Source organism: Ambystoma mexicanum, chromosome 6q (genome assembly GCF_040938575.1).
Source record: "Ambystoma mexicanum isolate Mex_15411 chromosome 6q, UKY_AmexF1_1, whole genome shotgun sequence".
In the NCBI taxonomy this organism is placed as follows: Eukaryota; Metazoa; Chordata; class Amphibia; order Caudata; family Ambystomatidae; genus Ambystoma; species Ambystoma mexicanum.
In genome coordinates, this window is record NC_090937.1 from 83,561,530 (window position 1) to 83,582,340 (window position 20,811).

The 20,811-nt window shown below is 44.6% G+C and overlaps 1 protein-coding gene across 1 annotated transcript in view; it reads left to right on the forward strand.

Annotated features, from left to right (window-relative positions):
* LOC138515790 (estradiol 17-beta-dehydrogenase 11-like) overlaps nt 1–20,811 on the forward strand; it is a 151,393-nt gene that overhangs the window by 80,973 nt on the left and 49,609 nt on the right. The window contains exon 5 of the mRNA XM_069630515.1: nt 7,040–7,177. Coding sequence (XP_069486616.1) covers nt 7,040–7,177 — 138 coding nt within the window. The remainder of the gene's footprint in view (nt 1–7,039; nt 7,178–20,811) is intronic.

A 20,811-nucleotide genomic window follows, 5' to 3' on the forward strand; every position in this document is an offset into this window, starting at 1 on the left:
CACCATTGCTACCGTACCGCCGGTGCATCCGAGCTCCCCATTCCCATTCAGCGCTATGGGGCCGAATGGGGATGGGGAGTCCCTTATTACTGGCACCCGCGAATGGGCAATTACCAGGTCTGCCAAACTCACCATGACCTGGTAATTGCCCATTCGTGGTTGCCAGTAAAATCACGGGTTTGGAGGCAGCTGTGCCTGTATTACTGCCAAACCCGTAATGAGGTCCAGAGCAGAAATAACGTGCCGGTAATAACGTTTACCAGCACATTTCCGCACTGGCAAACTACAAGTTTGCTGGTGCGGGGCCTGCCAAGAGCTGGAGGTAAGGCAGGCACCGCACTGCCAAAAAACTGCTGGTATTACAGGCACCGCTGTTACCGGTGCCTTTAATACCAGCAATCCCTCCATGGGACTCCCTGGAATGGGGATTAACCACTCTTGCCGGCACTTGCAATCTGCTGGTGATTCGGGCAGTCCAAGTGCCGGTAATAGTAATTTGGTCTGGTGGCTTGTAATGAGGCCTGTTATCTTATATTAACACGATACAAGCAATAGAGAGATGGAAACACCACCGGAAACTGAGTATGTTGAATTCAAACCTAAAAGCATATTCAGTCGACCAGTGAATGTTCCGTCAATCGATATTTTTCACAACATGGTGCTTAATGACATTAAAAAAATTCAATTTCATCCTCCGAAAAGACACAACTTAAGTAGAGGAGAATTATCTCTTATTAAAAAACTTTTTTCAGATGATACGATAACTGAGGACCAGCCATTAAGGGTGGAACACTAATGATACAGAACACTGAACAATACCATCAAGAATGTCTAAGACAACTATCAGATCAAGCAACATACAGAGCACTGACGCATAACCCAACCAAGAATATCAAGGTTGATCTCGAAAAGCTACTTGAAACAGCAGTTGAAAATGAATGGATCAGTAATAAGGCCAAGGCCTATAAATGGACATCCTATCCTAAAATGCCACATCTGTATACCTTACCTAAGATACACAAACAGCTCAATAATCCACCATGAAGACCCATCGTAGCAGCTACAGGAAGCATTCTACAACCTTTAGGGGACGTATATAGATCACTTCCTTCAGCCTTTGATACAGCAAACATCTACCTATGTAAAGGATACTACTCTTTTCCTCCAAATCTTGGACCAGATCACACTAACACCTGATGATATTCTATTCACTATAGATGTGGCTAGTCTTTATACTAGCATCCCACACGATTTAGGGCAGAAGGCAGTAGAGAAACTTCTGATACAAACAGGACCCATAGGAGCGAATAAAGTGTTCCCGATGTTACTTTTGAATTGTATTGCAACACACTCTTGCTTCGACTACAGTGGTACATATTACAAAAAATTTTCAGGTACGGTAATGGGAGCCACCATGGCACCATCATATGCGAATAGCTCCATGCTTGATTTTGAAACTACCCATATTATTAGTAATCCAAAATGGAAGGACCATCTTAAAAAATGGATATGTTACATTGATGACGTTTTTGGAGTATGGTCAGGTAGTCGTGAAGAACTTAATAATTTTTTGATCTTTTTGAACAGCATTGACAGTCGACTACAATTCACCATGGAAGTAGGAAATCCTAATGTTCACTATCTTGATGTACAGATTATCACCACAGACTTGAGAATTTCCACAACATTATACACTAAACCCACCAATAGAAACAATCTGCTTCATAGAATGAGTTTTCACCCACCCAATATTCTGCGTAACCTACCACTCAGACAAATGTTGCAAATCAAAAGAATTGTGAGTGGCTCAGTGGAATGTGACATCGAATTAAATAAACTCCATAAGAAATTACAGGAAAGAGGTTACCCAGAGGAAGATCTTCAAGCGGCAAGAGTCAAGACAGACACACGTGACCGTACACAATTGCTAACTACAAAACATAAATGAGAGAGTCCTGATCTAGTCTTTGTAATTAAGTATCACACACAGAGTCAACAAATAAAAGACAGCATCCTCAAAAGATGGAGCATATTACAGAAAGATAATAGAACCAAAGAACTGTTTACAAACCCTGCAGTGTTCGCTTATCAAAAAAGCAACAATTTACTTAATTTATTAGTAGATACAAACAACAAAAGAATTGGCAAACAGAGAACACCAGATAAACATCCAGGCACGTATCCATGCATGAGCTGTGGGAACTGCAACAATGTAATTAAAGGACCCTACGTATCCCATCCCAGAACAGGAGAGCAGATCAAATTGAAATATCATGCTACATTCTTATCAGAGAATGTCATTTACGCCTTTAAGTGTCCTTGTGCCCAGTACTATGTCGGAGAAACCGCGTGCAAAGTACGTGTCCGCATGAATGAGTATAAATCTTGCATCAGACTGAACAATAGAACATCAGCAGTAGCGAAACACTTCCATGACAATGGGCATACAGTTGCCCAGCTTAAATTTGCAGTGCTAGAAGTCATACCAACCAAAGGCCAAACCTGCAATATGAAGAAACTGAGAGCTCAGAAAGAAGCACAATGGATAGAAAGAATGGGATACATTGCTCCAGAAGGGATGAATGAGGAGATGGATTTGAGTAGCTTTTTATGAATCTTTCAACCGGTTCTCAGACCGTTTGTCCACGTGACACTGTCAAGTTTTGATGTACTTTTACCCTCTTACTATGATCTGTAGGGCGATTTTCAGTTTGTTGTTTTCATTTATTTCAGCTTGTTGTTTTTGTTTATTTTGGTTTTTGAGTTTATTTCATGGTAATTTTTTGAGTAGTCACTTGATTCAGTGGTATTTATTATTATTCATCTCTAATTTATCCTTTTGTAATTTTTTTGTATGCGCCACTTTTGTTTTTCAGATTTAAATTGACACCCATTTTGTTTTTTTTGTGTCACCAGAGGCATTCCGTCTCGGTAATTCAAGATTTTTTCTGTTAATTTATGTGCTTCTTAAATATTACTTATATTCGCACATGCAGTATTGCACACAATATACCAGCAAAACGTTAATTTACAGTTTACTAGACTGTATTTACCTTTGTGCCATGTTAACATGGCCGCCCGATCAGCATTGAGTTATTTACTGAGTTCACACCTTGCAATATGGCCGTCGCTCACTGAGCAACGGTTGCCTAGGCAACCCTGTGAAAACATAGCAGGGACTTTGCGGTGAACGCGCGCAATCGCGTTCGGCATCAGCAGGGTCCTATGATTCAGAACTCGAGTAAGTCCACACTAATACTTATGTTAACGGCAGCACACGATCGCTAAGTTATACTTCTGTCTAATACACGCGGTTGATCTCCCTACAGAGACCAAAGCCAATTGCTCAGTAGTCCCGCAGTTTTGACCGCCAGAGAGAATTTACGTTAGTTTTTACATCGACGCCGTCCACAGGTTAGTGATGCTGTTTTAGCTAATCGTTCGGATATATAATGAATCTTTAATGACGTTTCTAATGGAATATGTGATTTTACACTACACTGATTTTTCTTTGTACCTTTTTTCAGTTGTTTTCTTTTCTTCTTTTATTTCTATCTACGGGATTTGTGTTGCACACGTTACTTGACTGGAACTGGGGTAACGTATGACATTATGTTCATTATACATATGCGCTTTTACGTCCGCATTATGCACTGTTTTGATATGCTTTGAATATGTTAATGCAACAACATTTATGTTGTTTTATGGTATGGCGACCTTGATATTTTTTCCTTGCTTGATGATATTAATGCTTTGCATTTGCAATGTGATGTTTATGTGACCAATCAATATATGAACAGCTCTAATCCCAGGCCCTGATGAAGGGTTTCGACCCGAAATGCATAGGCCATACATGTGATTTATTCTGCCACAAGAAGTTATTTGAAGACTGGCATATTTTGCAAATAACACCTAATTAATTAAAAAAAACTTTGAAAAAAGAAACCAACTTTGAGGAACTATATTTATTGGAATCATACCAATTCGTAGTGGTTTTAGGGTGTGCAGCCCGCACCGCTGGCCTCATGGCCAAGGTCTCTTCGGTTCATTGATCACTCAGTGCCACATCACAGAGGCACGTTTTTCAGTGGGTTTGCACCCTAAGCTTGATAAGTTTTATTGATACAATCGAATGAAACAATGTTTTGTAATTTAAGGAGTGCCCGACTCACCAGCATTCATCTTATGTGAAGCACATCAGCATTTAGCTTGGATTGCATGTTTTGCTCGGGTATTTGTATCTAGATAGACTCCCGCTATTATGAACTCAAGGCCCTATTAATAGGCTGCTTTTAAAGGAGCAGACACATTCTGCATGAGGCTTTATTGCTCTGCTAGGTAAGATGCTAGTGTTTCTGTAGACATCTGCTTCTTTTGAAATTGCTATTTCTGGCTGAGCATGCATTCATCAACCTCTAACAAGATCGGCTTTGCAGACCTGCTTACAAAAATATGATTATGAAAATCCTGGATTTGGAATGCATTTTGACTATTTTTTTCTATATTACACACATGCCTTTGTCCTGTGTAAAGACAGCTGTGCCATCAGCTTTTTTAATGTCCTTTGTTCACTTCATATGGATAATATGGCCTGTTTTACATGGCAACAGAAAAATAGCTCTTTGGCATTAACTAATTTCATTTGTCATCAAAAGACCGGCCATGTTTAACATTATTTACCACTAGCCATTAGGAAGTCACATTTTTCTTTTGGAAAGCATTGCATTCCAATGAGATAACTGGTTACAACGGTGAGCGTTATGAAACATGAAATGAGCACTGAACCCTGTGTGCATCATGCAAGTCAAGTAGTCAACCCTTTTTCACAGACATATTTGGCAAATCTAAAGATCCGAGCTCCTTCTTATGTTTCCAGGCTGCTCTTTGATTTGATGAAAAGCAAGTTGTTACATTCACTGGTGTTAATAATGTATGTGGATAGTCTAGCTTTTGCTAATGTGCTTTGCTTAATAAGATTTGTAATGTTCTTATGACTAAAATATGTACTGGAAGTGTTAGTTAGAAATGAACATTGTATATTTTAAAATGATCCAGGTTGGAATGTTAGTGCAATTAAATAATATATTGTTTTAATACATGCTGTTGCAAAAAATGTTTCCCCTTCTCTCCCAAGATACGTTATTTTCTCCGGTTTCGAAGCTGTCAGCAATGGTGGGGGGTGGCCATGGCAAATACACATCTCACAACTCAAGTCTTACCCAAATAGAAAGGGACAGATAACAAAAGAGTCAAAAATTCCTGATAGAGGTAGAGATAGAGAGAGAGAGAGAGAGAGAGACAGAGAGAGAGAGAAAGAGAAAGAGAGAGAAAGAGAGAAAGAGAGAGACAGAGAGAGATACAGAGAGAGAAAGAGAGAGAGAGAGAGAGAGAGAGAGAGAGAGAGAGAGAGAGAGAGAGAGAGAGAATCACCACAGGCCCTTCCCTCAGTGACTCCCACAGCAACTTCTGATTCATAGGGTCAAAAGCTGCTTTCAAATCTACACATTTCTTTATCTCCCTTTGCTTTTATCTCTCACGGGGCAGTGTGGTGCTGGCCAGAAGAGAAGGAGAGGAAATAATTTAAAGCTCAATGGAGAGTTTTAAGGGGGGGCTAGATGCTGAAGGAATAAAATGTGGTGTAAGGCAGGGGCAGATGTAGCTTTTGACCAGGCTGTAGAAAGATACCTATCACCCGGGCGTGCCAGTATTTGTACGGCATCTGGTTCTTTTGACCTTTCCCAAAATATATACAGAGAAAACATTATTATGCTGCTTGCAACTAGAAAGTCTGTTTCCACTGTGCCTAGGCCCTGGTCTGTGTAGGCCCAGGGCAGGAACATTTTGGAGAGGAAATAGTGCTGCAGCGCTATCCGTAGTCCCGCTTGGCGAGAAGAAGGAAGGGAACTGGTTCCTGTACCTGGGCTTCCTTCCCAGCTGCTCACTGATCTTTCTGGTTTCTTCTATGCTGAGGCTCAGCATAGTCACTGCAGTGACTAGCTGGCAGAATCCTTTGCCTCATAAGGGGTAGGCGTCAGGAGCTGTTCCCCCTTCTGCCTGGCACGTGCCAGTTCCTCCTGGCTCGCAGCTTCACTCTCTCAAACTCGCACATCTTGCCTTGGGAAAGCACCAACCTGTTTCATCTCCTGGCAGACAGATACTAAACTGTCATAGACTTCCAGGTACAGCTCCCTCTGACTTACACATAATCAGCCTCTTGCTGTGGATTTATCATGTATGTGTAATAATAGTTACCTGGTGATTTATATAGCACTTCATGCAGACAAACTGCTTCTAAATTCTTTAATTAAGCAAGACTACATGTACTCCCTTCTCCCTTTCTATGGTGGCCATTGAAATGTGATGACGAAAAAGAAAGACAGATGTCTGCCAGGGGTTACAAGTGGTCCCTTCTCCCTTTCCATGGCAGCCAGGACGCGGTTGTGACCGGCCCAACAACAACCTGGTGAGGGCCAATCAGATCGCTTGTTTCAAACTGATTGTCCCTCGCTGGGTACTAATAATCAGTATTATTATTATTATTATTCTCTTGTGGTGTTTCATTTATTGAACTCGGAAGGATGAAGGGCTAAGTTGGCATTGACCTGGGCTTCAAATCCATGTCACACGGCTCCCCGATGTGCCTGCACAGCACCTGAATAGCGCCAAAAAAGGCTTTGTAAATTTCTCCCACAGTGCCTAATGCTCTGCTCATTGCCTTCCCCAATGCTACTACTTCGGGCAGCACTTTTCGGGCCAGTAAAGCAGACTTATTAAGAGCGACCAGGGATTTGTCAACTAACATTAGGATCACTCGAGAAGTTTAGAGCATTAATGTTGCTAAATTCAACAGTTACATCTTTAATCAAGGGCACCTGATGGGTTTGCTTGCTAGACCATGAATCTCATCAGTAAATGGCTTTCGGTAATCTCGACCTGTAGATCAATTTCCGGGAGGAGAGCAAAGACATGAAGATAATGCCATTTTAACTGTTAATATTGATTTTTTGGTAAAAAAATTTAAATGTGATTTTCATTTCAGCTCTACGAAACACGCTGCAGTCGGGTTCCACCGCGCTCTCACCGATGAGCTTGCTTCTATGGGCAAAGATGGAATCAAAACCTCGTGCCTCTGCCCCGGCTTTGTGGACACCGGCTTTGTGAAAAATCCAAGTACAAGGTAAGGGAAGCATTCAACTCCTCAAGGTCATGTATATGGACATAAATCTGCAGTATTATCGACAGGCCTACCCTCCCAAATTTGGATTTTAGCTCGAATGTTGGAGTGGATCTTTGGTATTGACCACCTGAGGTTTGCAGTGGAGTAGTAGACAGACAATGGGGCTGCTTTTCAAGGACCCGAATGTGCAAAAGAAAGGCATAAAAGCAAGGTGTTAGACACGCACGCCTTATTTTTACACTACAGGACATTTTAGAGCCATTTTAAAAAAAAAAGTGCATGTAGGCGACTGCCAATGTTAGCACCTACTGTTGGGTCAAAAAAGTTAAGACTAAAAACAAGCAAAATCGGCCTAACTCTGTGCTCTTATGCTCCATTTTTATAAAAAAAAACATAAATGCTGTCTGCAGAGCAATCTTTGCAGATGGCATTTGCAATGGATTTGTATGGAATCTGCCTGCTTTCAGCAGGTGCTGCAAACAGGCGGATTCATAGGAATCCATTCCTATGGTGCCTGCGTGAAAATCTCAAGCAGGCATAAAAGCAAATGCACTTTGAAGCCAGAGGAGGAATGCACGCAGGACATGTAATGTCCGCTTCGAGCTCTTGGACGGCCTCCAGATCCCTGCAAAATGCCATGGAGTGTAAAAGTAAGACGTATAATGGCTAATGCCTTGCTTTTACGCCTACCTTTGCACTCCAGGGCTGTATAACTGACCCACTTCATATCTGTACGGTACTTGGTGGTAGGATCATGCACTGGTTCACCGGCCCATACATGCACTTCCATAGAGATTTGAATTTCAGCCTTGCCCACTTTAAATCAGAGTATAGATGTAAGACAGCTATGCAGCTTCTCGTTGTATTTGGCAGGTGAAAGGTGTTAAACCTGATTCCAATCAGATGATTCTTCCAGATAATCGAAAAGGGATTCCCTTGTGTCAATGGCCAGATTCTTTGCACTCCACTTGATTGCAAAGATACGTGAGGTTGCGCGTAGTGTCTTTTCAAAATGTCATGACACATTCAAAAAAACATATTTCTTTCTCGCTGCTTTTCATCATTTTTATACCAGCAGGATGCAACTTTCCACTTTCTTAAGCACCGGTCATCATAACTAGTCAAACGTTATCAGCAGATCACCATCTCAAATACCGGTGAACCATCCAGCCCAACAACCCCCCCAATGAACTCAATAATGCATCCATTAATGTATCCGTGTCCGGAGAGTGGCATGAAGAAGGGCTTGTATCGCCATTCTAAAAGCATGGGTACCACTTGCAAAACACGCGCCGAGCATCCACAAATCTGAGACCTTTGCATGAGTCATTTTCATTTTGTACTCATTCATTTAGAGCAATGTAGGGTATTTCAATACAAAATGGTTTATTTGAAGCACATGAGCGGTGCATTCTCTTACACAAATAGTTGAACCTTTATGAAAGAAAGTTATTTTCCGACAGCAATTCCACTTCACAGTCCTGATTGATCTTATTTTATGTTATGTTATGTTGAATGGAATTGGTAAGGTGCACCTCGAACATTAACACACCTGTGTGGCACTGATGATACGCTCATATGAGTACGCAATTAGCTTGGCCAAATAACCTGTTCTGTGAGAAGGTGCCTACTCAGAACTGTCTACAGTCACGTGTTATCTCAATGTGCTTTCGCAGAAGAGAAATATCCATTTACATATAAATTGGAACTGTCCAGTCCAGCACCAAAAAGCTAGTCAGTTTTTCTCTGAACAATAGTACCCCCAAATAACCACAGTCAGTTTATTTGTTCATGCTCGTTCTCATTAGAGGGGCTCTCACAATTTAGGAAATATATCTGGTGGCAGGTGAGGGTTTGGTTTCTGGCAGGGTGGACGGAAAGATTGTGAATTGTGTGTGTGCATCCTGTGTGAACCGTCGGACCGCTGGAGTTTCAGGTTTGTGGTTCCAGATAGTGGGCCTCATTACGAGCTATTAGCTCCATGGCTGCCGCCAAACCTGGCTCCTTTACCGGGTTCCCAGAATGAGGAATTACCAGGCCATTCTGAGTTCATAGGGCTCAATGGGAATGCGAGAGGGAGCTAACAACGGGCCGATTACGACCGGCCCGTTGTTAGCTCCCTCGCGGGACCCCGTAACGATGCCTGGTTTTACCAGGCGTCCTTACCGAGTCCCGCGAGGGGACCTCGTAATCGTGCGGAATGGTGTTAACGGGCCCGCCTCCATTAGCGGAACCCGTTAACCCATTCCACACGGATCGTAATGAGGCCCAGTGTGTCTGTGTATGTTTATCCTTTCACACAGCTCCTGGCTGGTCTCATCTACATAATTTCCTTGTACAATTGACTGCACTGGAGGAGGCATACAACATTAGTAAATCTTCAGTGGTATGCCCCTTTTATGTGTATCATTCAGTTCTATGGGTTTGTTATGACAGAAATGGTGCTGATGTATTGGCAGGTTTTGCATCTCCCAACATTGCATGGGTGCGTTTCAGGTCCCCTTTATACTTAATCTAGTGGCAAGGTACTCCTAGTCAGGAACATGCTAGTTTTCTCAGCTGCTTGTTTGCAATTTTACGATCTTGTTTCAAAATGTCTCACTGCTCCACATCTATGTTAGATATTCGTTGTAGTTCCTTAACATTTCTAGTATTTTGTGTAAGTGCAGGATGATGGGGGTCAACCAAGGTCATGTGTTCTATATTTCCATCGTCTCTTTATTGTTGCAGGTTGTATCTGGGTATTTCTAATGCAAAATTCTCTGTCAATTTGTCTAGTTTAGTGACTACTTTACAGACGTATGTACTGAGTGTGCAAGATGATTGTCCCTTGTCTTCCTATTGCAACATTTGCGCTGGTGCCAGGTAACCTGGCTGCAGATAACAGACCTCTTTGTGTAGCTTGCATGAAAACTTGCCAGGTGAAGGTATTTGTTCCGGTCTGTGGTTTTCTTGTACGCAGCTGTTTCCAGGTGGCTGTTCTTCCAAACATAGATAGTTGTATCCAGGAAGTGTATGTGATTCTTGGAGTATTCTATAATGAACTTGGTGGAAGCCATTTAGTGATTCATGGGATTGTGTTGTGGTTTCTAGGATTGTTGTTGTAAGGACTTTTGTTCGAGGTCAGTCATAAAGAGGTTAGCATACTGAAGTGCCATTTTTGTGCTTGTGGACATTCTCGTCTTCTTAAGAAGTATCTTCCATTGAAACACAAATTGGTGTGTCTGTGAGTATGAATCTCATGAGATCTTGATGACAGTGGTTGCAGTGTTATGTTATTTTATGTTATGTCTGCTTATATAGCGCCAGCAGCCCAAGGGCATCAGGGCACTTTGACCAAACGACACAATTAAACAGAAAAGAAAAATACATTGCGGCCAACAGATTCTACCGGTTCTAGCTCTCTACCGGTAGCTTATCCCGACGGAGGGACCCTAAATCACCTAAACAAATGGGTTTTCAGGATTTTCCTGAATTTTAAATGGTTCTCTTCCAGTCTAAGATCTTGGGGAAGGCTGTTCCACATCTGAGGCGCCAGCACTACAACAGATCTTCCCAAACCTCTCTTCAGCTTATATTTAGGCACTGTAAGCAGTCCTTTGTCTTCTGACCTAAGTACTCTCTGTCGAATGTACCGTTCCAAACGATTTTTTAAATAGCTGGGGGCTTTTCCGAAAAGACACTTGTGGATGAGTGTCTTAGGGCCTCATTACGACCCAGGCGGTAATCGTCCGTCATTACCGCCATGGCGTAATGGGCGTTTACGCCGTGGGCTGATGGCGTAAAGAGCGCCACATTGCGACCCATCGCGCACGAGCATTACGCCATGGCGGTAATGCAATTAACGCCATGGCGGAAAAGGCCCCTACCGGCATCGTAAAGCGAGCAAGGTGCACTTCCGCCACCGTAAGTAGCAGCCACCGTAAGTAGCGGCCACCGTAAGTAGCGGCCACCGTAAGTAGCGGCCACCGTAATTTGCGGCGGCCGTAAAAAGCAGAACCGGAAATAGCGTCATCGCGCCGGAACGGGAAACAGCCCATCGGCCATCTTTAAAAACACAATCCATTGCCATCCTACCGAACAACACCAGACCCAACCCTGACACCTGTCCCAACCAATCACCCACCCATCCAAGTACCCGAAAATGCCTAAAGCTGTGAAATAGGCATGTGACCGCCAGCGCCAGGAGAGATTCAGCCGGGAGGAACTGCTTGCGGAGACCCTGCAAGACAACGCAGGTGTCGTTTTCTCCCCGGAAATGACCAGGACAGCGATAGGGAAAAAGAAGGCCATCTGGGCCCTGGTGGCTGAGCGCGTCAGCGCGGTGGTGACCGTACCCCGCACCCCACAGCAGTGCAGGAAGCGCTGGGATGACCTACGCATACGGGTCAGAGCAGTCATCTCTGCAAACCGCAACCGTGCCCTGGGTACCGGTGGAGGGTCGGAATCCCCCCTAAAACTCCAACCGTGGGAGGAGATCTGTGCAACCACGATTGGCATGGAATCCATTGAAGGCGTCGGAGGGATGGAAAGGGGAGCTCCGACATCAGGCGATGAAGGTAGGTGCCTCAAACAAGACATGCCATAGTCACTGCAGTCCAATCATGTGTAGCACAAGGTTTCCCTAGAGTGTAAATGCAACACATATCAACACTGCCCATAGCCACATGCGAGCACCACCCTGTACACACTGCTGGCACCCGCATACCTGCATCCACATTCCCCACTAAAAGGAGACAACCTGCATGGCACTGCCTGAAATCTGCCTCATCTACTGACCAGAATAATGTCAATCATTGTCATTCCAAAGTCCGCAGACCCATCAATAACGCCCTCCCTCCTTTGCTCCACCACAGGCACAGATTCACACCCAGAGGACCAGGACACCCCTGCGCCGAAGAGAGCCAAGAAGGCCATCAATAACGTCCCTGCACCCTCAACCTCAGCTGCAGTGAGGCAGACCCCACAACAAGCAGGTCCCACTGCAAGCATACCGGATGTCCCACCGGCAAGCACCCCTGTAGGCAGCAGGCCAGCAGCAGCTGCTCCACCTCCACCGACATTGCCTCCCACAGAAGGCACGGGGTCAGCGGCCAGCAGCAACATCGGTGAGACAGCTGCAACAGCTGCATGTTCAGACTCAGACATGGAGCACGAGGTCAGAAGCCCCACTGACCTACTACATTCCCCCTGTTTCTCAGACACCAGCCCCCATGAGGATCACACATAGGGGCACACAGAGGTAGAGGAGTGGCCTTCCACCCCATGCCCTGTCCACACTCCACAGGAGGGGAGCAGCCCCTCCATCACTCCACCAGCACTGGCCATGGCCCAGCAGGGCCAGCAGTCCCTCGAGGACATCACAGAACGGCAGCATCAACTGTCCACGATGCTGAATGAGCATGCCGCGGAATGTGTGGGGGTTAGGTCTACCATTGAACAAGCCACGGAGACCCTAAGGGCCGAAGTAGCGCAGAGCACTGCCACCCTGAGGGATGCCATGCAGGCCATGTCCAGGGACATCTGTGCTGAACTTGCCGGCTTGCGTTGTGCGCTCACTGAGCTCACCCACACCCTACAGGACGTGCATGCACAGGGGCAGCCAGGGACATCCTCCACTGCCAGTTCTGCACAGAGCAGCCCCGTGCGACGTTCCGGGCATAACCTGCGCTCCACAGCCAGGGGTGCCCCGGGGGCCGGGAGAGGGGGCTTGTAACAGCCTGTGGCCACTGTCACAGGCATCTGTTGACACCTACATGGTGTGTGTTGGGGTGTGCAGGGGGGAGGTGGGAGGGGGTGTGTTGGGGTGTGCAGGGGGAGGTGGAGGGGGTGTGTTGGGGTGTGCAGGCGGGAGGTGGGAGGGGGTGTGTTGGGGTGTGCAGGGGGGAGGTGGGAGGGGGTGTGTTGGGGTGTGCAGGGGGGAGGTGGGAGGGGGTGTGTTGGGGTGTGCAGGGGGGAGGTGGGAGGGGGTGTGACACGACATTTCATAGTTTCAATACACTTTTTTCTTTCAAAAAAAGTAATGTGTGGACATTTTCATTGCATATGTGTGCTTTATTGGTGTACAGTCCACAGTGTGCATGTGCCAGAGACACACAGTGCCCCAAGTGCAGTCTCCATGTGATAAACACCAGCCGTGTGTGCTAGAAGCAGTGGTCGATGATACTTTGGCGCATTGCACGCCCCTCCTGTGCATCGCCTCCTCCATGGGGTGTGTAAGAGGATTCAATTCAGCACTACAGCTAAGTTAACGCCTAGTCTAGAATACTGAATGAAAACCCTTATTGATATATCTTTAGGTCCAGTTCATGCGTTCTGGATGACTACCCCTATATAACACCCCTCTCTTGGAATCCTCCTGACCCCACTGAGCCAAGAAGTAGTTCTGTTTTGCAAGTTAAAAAGTTTATTTGATAACTTAAACAATATATATTATATCACGCTTTATAATAAATCGATAATTGAATAGCACACTTAATCTGATATGATAAAGATTAACAACAGAGAATCTGGCACTAACACGCTTCTATATAATCAATAAGGAGTTGACATGAAATGGATAAGGTAGCACACAGGTGAATAGGAACAAAAGAAGAAGGTGGTACAAAATGCTTTATAGAGTTCAAATGGATGCAAGGTTGAATGAATGAAATGCAGTATAGAAATACTCAATATGATTTCAACAAAACAATGTAATCACTTTTCTCTGGCAATCCCCTCCCCCCCTTGATACAATGCAAGGAAATGGAAGGAAGCACACAGTTCTCAGAAATGCAATCAAATGTGATTCAGTTCACCCCAGCAAGCTTAGACTACAGAAGTTTGAAAACACAGGCCCAAATTGCTTTGATATGTGCTGGCAATGAATTAAAATATGCTAAAATGCTTTTAATTCCCTTTCAGAGGTTCAGGGTGAGTGGTATCTAGTTAATATTAGTCCAGGCTCACACTAGCAATGATGCAGGGATAGTTAGCAGGTTAAACGAATTTCTGGCAAATGGAAGGCAAGCAGCAGCTGATGATTTTACATGTGGAGAAATTTGCAAATCGCAGTAAAATTCGCGGATGCGTGTTCCGCGATTGCGGTAAAACTATAAGGGGTAGGAATGCGGTTCTAGGTTCGTAGGAAAGCCACGATTCTAACCTTTCAGATGAAAGTTATTGCAAGTCTCTAGCACAAACGGTTGCAGAGATATGAGCGATTTTGTGAAGGTCGTTTTTCAGATTTGAAATTTTAAAGTTCAAAAAGACAAGTGCAGCTTGCAACTAGGAAATGACAAGTGACAGCTTTGCAAATGGCAGGTGACAGTTAGGAGACAGTTCTACTTAGATTAAAATAGGATTGAATAATATTATTTTAACTAGGAGATTGGTTCTGCACAGTTTTCTAGGTACTCACACTATATTCTTGAGTGAAATGGGCCTCATCACGGATCTGGTCAGGGTTTTAGACTCGCCTCTGGTCCCTGCACTTCACAGTGATCTGGGTCTCTCTCTTTCTGGATCTCTGGTCTTGGTCTCTAGTTCTGGATAGATTGAAGTCTCTAGTTTGGCTCTCTGGAGGTTTGATGGAGGTAAGTATGGATTTTTCCGGCAGAGCTTCCAGCGGCAGATGGAATTGAAGGTCCCTATCTGTCCTGTCTGTCTGCTTTTATGTGTTTCGAATGTGGGTGTGTTCTAGCATCACTGACCCTACCTCTCTCTCAGCTTCTAATTGGTCAAACTTCCATTTGTCACTTGATTGGGGAATGAACTGTGAGTCAGAGGGATGTCATTTTATGGCTTGCAGATAGGACACTCCTCTGTCAGATTGCACACATTCTATATTTGATAATAAAAGACATATTTCACAGTTACACAGTTGCTTGAAATTACATATACATGGTGTGGCTGAATTTAGCCATGTCTCTGTCCAAATCTGCTGTTTCTAAGAGCTTGCATTCAGAAATGGCACATAATTGACTTTTTAACTGATTTTTCAATTTCTGACATTGACCCAACTTTACATACATGTGCGCAGGGAGTATGGACATTAACTGATGAAGTTTCAGATTTTTAACATGCATACATTTAGAGTAATATCCACTTTTCCGCTAAAACCCCCCTGAACATACCACCGGTTCTAAAAACCTCTTAAACTGTGGGCAGAAAAATCACAAGAATTATGGTATAATTTATAAAATTTTCACATGTCCGCTCTATGAATGATCCATCTTTTTAAAGTTATGTTCTGGCTCCAAAGGGGTGTGGTTTCCTCTCAGCACAAGGTAGAAATACTGGTTTATCCAGTTCTGCCAAGCCAGCTTGCTCTCACAGGCAGTGCTCCTCCCAGCTTCTGCCAAGAGGAAGCTACATTTTACGACTGCTGTAATAAAACCTTTGCCTGAGTCAGGAGAGGCTCATTGTTCAAGAGGAAGCCATTTATGATCCTCTCAATAAACCCTCTGCCTGGGTGAAGGGAGTTGCATTGTTCACTCTCCTGCAGAGCACAGGTAATTCAATTATCAGATAGATGGCATATCCTTAGTGTGAGCAGCAAAAGGGCAGCTAGGCCTGGGAACACAGCTGTGACTCAAGTTTCACTCCTGATGGGGGTAGTTGCCAGGCAAATTGGAATCTCTTTAAGCTGTCATTTCTGTTCCCCAGTTTCTGCATTCAAATAAAACTAAACATTTTCACATATGCAGCTAGAAGGCTGATTCTAAGTTTAAAACTATGACATTTAAACAGTTACAAAGGCATGTGACACCAAACATAGGTCACTCATTTAATCTAAACATTTTCGATTTTAGTGTCTTTAAATCCAGTGCAACTTAAACTGCTGACTCCATAGCAGTTTTGTTATAAGCATTGTTTTGGGCTCTTCATTTCCCAGATTTTGTAGGCACACAACACTCCATTCTACCAAATGTCTGCTGGTGTCCAGTGAGTTTTTAGATGTGTTGCAATGTTTAAAATAGACAGTTTGAGCCTGCCTTCAGAGAAACACAGGGTGGTTTTAAACTGCCGGCTTTTGGATAGTGGTGAGTACTGGTACTGCACCCATTTTTGGGATTTAAGAAAATGAATTCCCAACAGTTATGGGTTTGCTTTTGGCAATCAGCATTGCTATTCCCAATGGTTTCAGACTACTGTGTGGGTAGTCCAATGGTGGTTTTAAAGCGCTTTGAAGCTAACCGGCGCTACTGTCTTTCCTGGATTTCGGCGCACATGTGGGTTTTCCGCCATCTTGAATTTTCTAAGCCCACAGCACCAAATGTTGTGGCATGATAGCTTAAACGTGGGTCAGGACACCCAACAGGTGCCGCCCCATCTGCACCCTCCTCATCCTCATCGTCAGGTGGTTGCAGTTCTGCGTCAGGGGGCAGGGGCACATTCCGTCTGACGCACATATCGTGTAGCATGACACATGCCATGACGATCTTTGCCACCTTCTCATGGCCATACAGGAGTGCCCCACCAGACCTGCTGAGGCTTCGGAACCGTGCCTTCAATAGGCCGAATGTCTGCTCTATGACCACACAAGTACGTGTATGTGCACGGTTGAAGTCCTCCTCGTGCTGGTTCTGCGGGTTCCGGACTGGTGTAAGGAGCCACCTCTTCAGGGGATAGCCTGCATCACCTGTATGTAGGCGAGAATGTATGTGTCAGTCATGTTGTCTGATCAGGAACATGATGTTCCACCATGGCTCGCATCCAACTGTTACTTTGGCTCACTTCTACATGCACTAATTGATTCACACAATGCAACCAGTATATGCTCATGGCTCCCATGGCCTGTTTTGCATGCCATCACCCAATGTATGCAGAGGGGTTGTGTGCATTGTGAGTGCCCATCCTCTGTCTCCGTTCTCTGTGTTACTCACAGCCAGGTGGAGTATGCATCACCCCCCCCTTTCAGCCAGGTGGAGTAAGCATCATCCCCCCCCCTTTCAGCCAGGTGGAGTATGCATCATCCCCCCCCTTTCAGCCAGGTGGAGTATGCATCATCCCCCCCCCTTTCAGCCAGGTGGAGTATGCATCATCCCCCCCTTTCAGCCAGGTGGAGTATGCATCACCCCCCCCCCCTTTCAGCCAGGTGGAGTATGCATCGGTACGTCATTCACCTGCCCACTTCCATGACATTGGACTCACCGAGTAGCCAGGATCTTGGCCCTGCATGTCGCTCCATGTAGCGTGGTATTGTGGAGTTCCTCAGGACCATAGAATCATGGGTTGATCCGGGGAATCGGGCACAACAATGTGTGATGATCTTGTTGGAGTCACAGACCATTTGCACGTTGATTGAGTGGAACTGTTTCCGGTTGCGGTACGGTACCTCCATGGCACGTGGAACCACCAATTCCACATGGGTGCTGTCGATGGCACCAATGCAACCGGGTATGCCGGCTAGTGCATGGAATCCCACTTTGGTGTTTGCAATCTCCTGGCAGTCCGTGGTAATGAGATGTGGTCGTCTGTGTGCTTGAGGAGGGCATCAAGCACTTGGATGAGTGTTCGTGAGAATAATGGTTGTGAAATGCCATGCAGGTGCCCCACTGTGTGCTGGTAGGTGCCTGTGGCCAGGAAGTGGAGTACAGACACTACCTTCAGTAGGGGGGGGATGGCGGTTGGACTTTCTATCATGCTGACGATGTCGTTGTGTGTCATGTCTACGATGGCGGTGATGGTGTCCCGGTCCAAACGGTACAGGGTGTAGATCTGCTCAGCAGTAAGGTTGAATGGATTGGCTCTGATGCGTGGGATTGGGGGCTGCCTGCGTGGTGGCACTGGCTGTGCTGGTGGGGCTTGCTGGGCCTGCCTTGCCCTCCTTCTCCTCCTGCGTCTCCTCTGTGCTGCCTGTTGTTGTTGTTGCTGTTGTAGCACATGCATTGCTATCAGGTCCTCCAGCCCCAACATTGCTAGTCGTATTGGTATCATTGTGGAGTGTGACTGGGTGTGGGAAGGGGTGGGGTGTGCTCTTTTTGTACTTCCCTGTCTGTATTGCCTTCACCTGTGCTGTTTCTGTGCACCTGTGGCAGCTGCATTCACTTAACATGGCCCTTTACGGTTGGTTCGCGATGGCGTTATTTGCACAATGGCGGTAAGGTACTTAACGGGCTGGGTGATGGCGTTAGGTGCATGTCCGCTTGGGTCGGCATTTGCATACCTTTCCGCCATGGCGCTAAGTACGGTGTGGGCGGTCGCGTGCGCGCACCCTTAGCGCAGTTAGCGGCAGCGTTAACTACGATGCCGCTAATGGCATTGTAGTTAACGGTCACGGGTCATGATCAGACCTGGCGGAAAACGATGGCGGTAACCATTTACCGCCATCGTTTTTCACTTAGCGCCAGGGTCGTAATGAGGCCCTTAGTCTTGAACTTTATTCTCTCCTCAGCTCAGAGCCAGTGTAATGATTGTCTGGCTAATGTGATGTATTCGCTTCTTCTAAGTTTTTTCACTATCCTAACAGCATCATTTTCCAGAACTTGACATCTCCCTAGGTCTTTCGCTGTTGCTCCAATGAGAAGTGTGCTGCCATAGTCCAGTCTTGCCAGCACGATGGCTCTACCTATTGAGGCAATATTCCCTTCGTCAAGAAAAGGACTAATAGCCTTCATTAATCGTAGGTAATAAACTGAGTTTTTTTGCAGGTAGTTAACCTGAGCTTCTACATTTAAAGAGGAGTTAACCATCATTCCCAAGGTTTTAACCTGGTTTGAATCCTGAATTTTGGCTTCATTGATCCTGAAAGTCCCATACTCAGTCCCCAGTTTATCGAGTGAACTACTGTGCCCAGATAACATAAGTTCTGTTTTGGTGTCATTGAGGCACATCCAGTCCTTCTGTATCCATTCATTTATTTTACTATAGACAGATGCGACCGCCTCACTATCCTCAATGTATGATCCTTTTAATTCAATGACCAGCTGCGTATCATCTACATAATTTGTGAAAAACACCCCAGCTTTCACCAAAATATCACATAGACTGTGCATGGAGATGTTAAATAACATGGTTGAGAGACTCGCACCTTGAGGGACTCCAAATAGAATTGCCAAGGGGTCAGAAAAATTATTCCCCCAATGCACTCTCGCGTGGCGGTCCGTGAGAAAGGATTCTAGCCACCTTAAGGCTACATCGGAACACCCCACATTGTCTCTCGTTCTGTCTTGGTGTTCACTTCATCAAGAATGGCTGGTATGGGGCAATTCCATCTTCATGTGGAATGCTGTACTCATGTGATGTGGGCCAGGAGTGCACCTATTAATACACAGTCTCTCTCTTGAATCTTTCTGAGGAAATGTGTTGTGTCCTGCATAGAGCTTTTTGTGTCCATCAGCAGAGGTTTAAGATTGGATTCAATATATCCAGATATTGCTTAGATTATCTATTTGCTCTAGAGATAATTGGTCGGCTTAGATTTCCTGGTTTGTGGATCTTTGTGACCATGTAAAAAATCCCATAAATTGGATTGTTTGGCATCAGATGTTGGAGGTGTTCCTCAATTTTGCTTGGCATGGATTTCAAGACTTGTTGCAGAGTTTGTTTGTGCTCTATGTTGGGGTGATCGCCAAGTTACTGGTAATACTGTGTGTCAAGGAGTTGTATATACTACAAAGCAGTTGTACTCAACATCATCAATAATACATTTAGATATCATTTCCTAAATGTCATAGGCACTCTATGCTAAATAATGTACTGGTGCGGAATGCTAGCCATAAATATCTTTATTATTTTAGCTCATTTCATTGTTTTTCAAAGCATTCTTATCATTTTCATTCTATGCATATTTTGCTTATTTGTTTTTTTTTTTAAACATGTCAAATGTTGAAATAGACGTTAAACAATATACATTTTCATAACAAACCTAGACAAACACTGCATGCTGTACATACCGCTAAACACCCAAGATCAATATACACACATACACATGAAATTGCGAATGCAGGCCCTAAATTGGAATGCAAAACATTACGTAATTTGCTTTATGCTGAGCATTCCATACAATTTATTTGGGACTACTTGTGGAAACATGCACTGAATATTAAAGTGCAATCACTATGGCAGTTTGGAGAGATAATTGATGAAACAACTATGTATGGTTCTTTTTCCTACATGTCTCTGCATGATGCCTATTTAGAATTATATACAAATTGTGCAGGACGCCTATATTGTGCACCCTATCTATCACTGGACAAGTAAATAATGAGACTTGATGACACTCATGTTTAACTCCCTGTCCACTCTTCAACTTTTAGGACATCAGTATCTTGTGACCGTGGCCAAGTGACGGACACCAAAATGGACAGAAATTTCACATCTAATGTTTATGCGGGTTATCCAATGTGGGATGGAACACTATCCAAATATGTTAAGCCTACATTGGTTATACAACTAGATGGCTTATTTCAATTTAGTTGTTTTGATTTCAATATTCGAAGTACTGCCATCAATTTGGCAGTCCACTGCTGTTAGTGAGTGATGAAAACACAAGTGATTGCTGAATCTAACAAGTCAGTTGGGTGGCCCTCTATTGCTCATTCGGCAACCTTTTGTTTCTAGTGGCCCAGACTCTTTATGTTGCTTGAGGGCAAGACTTAATGCGCTATAATGCCCTGATGTGCCCCATGAGACAGAACCTTGTCTGGTCA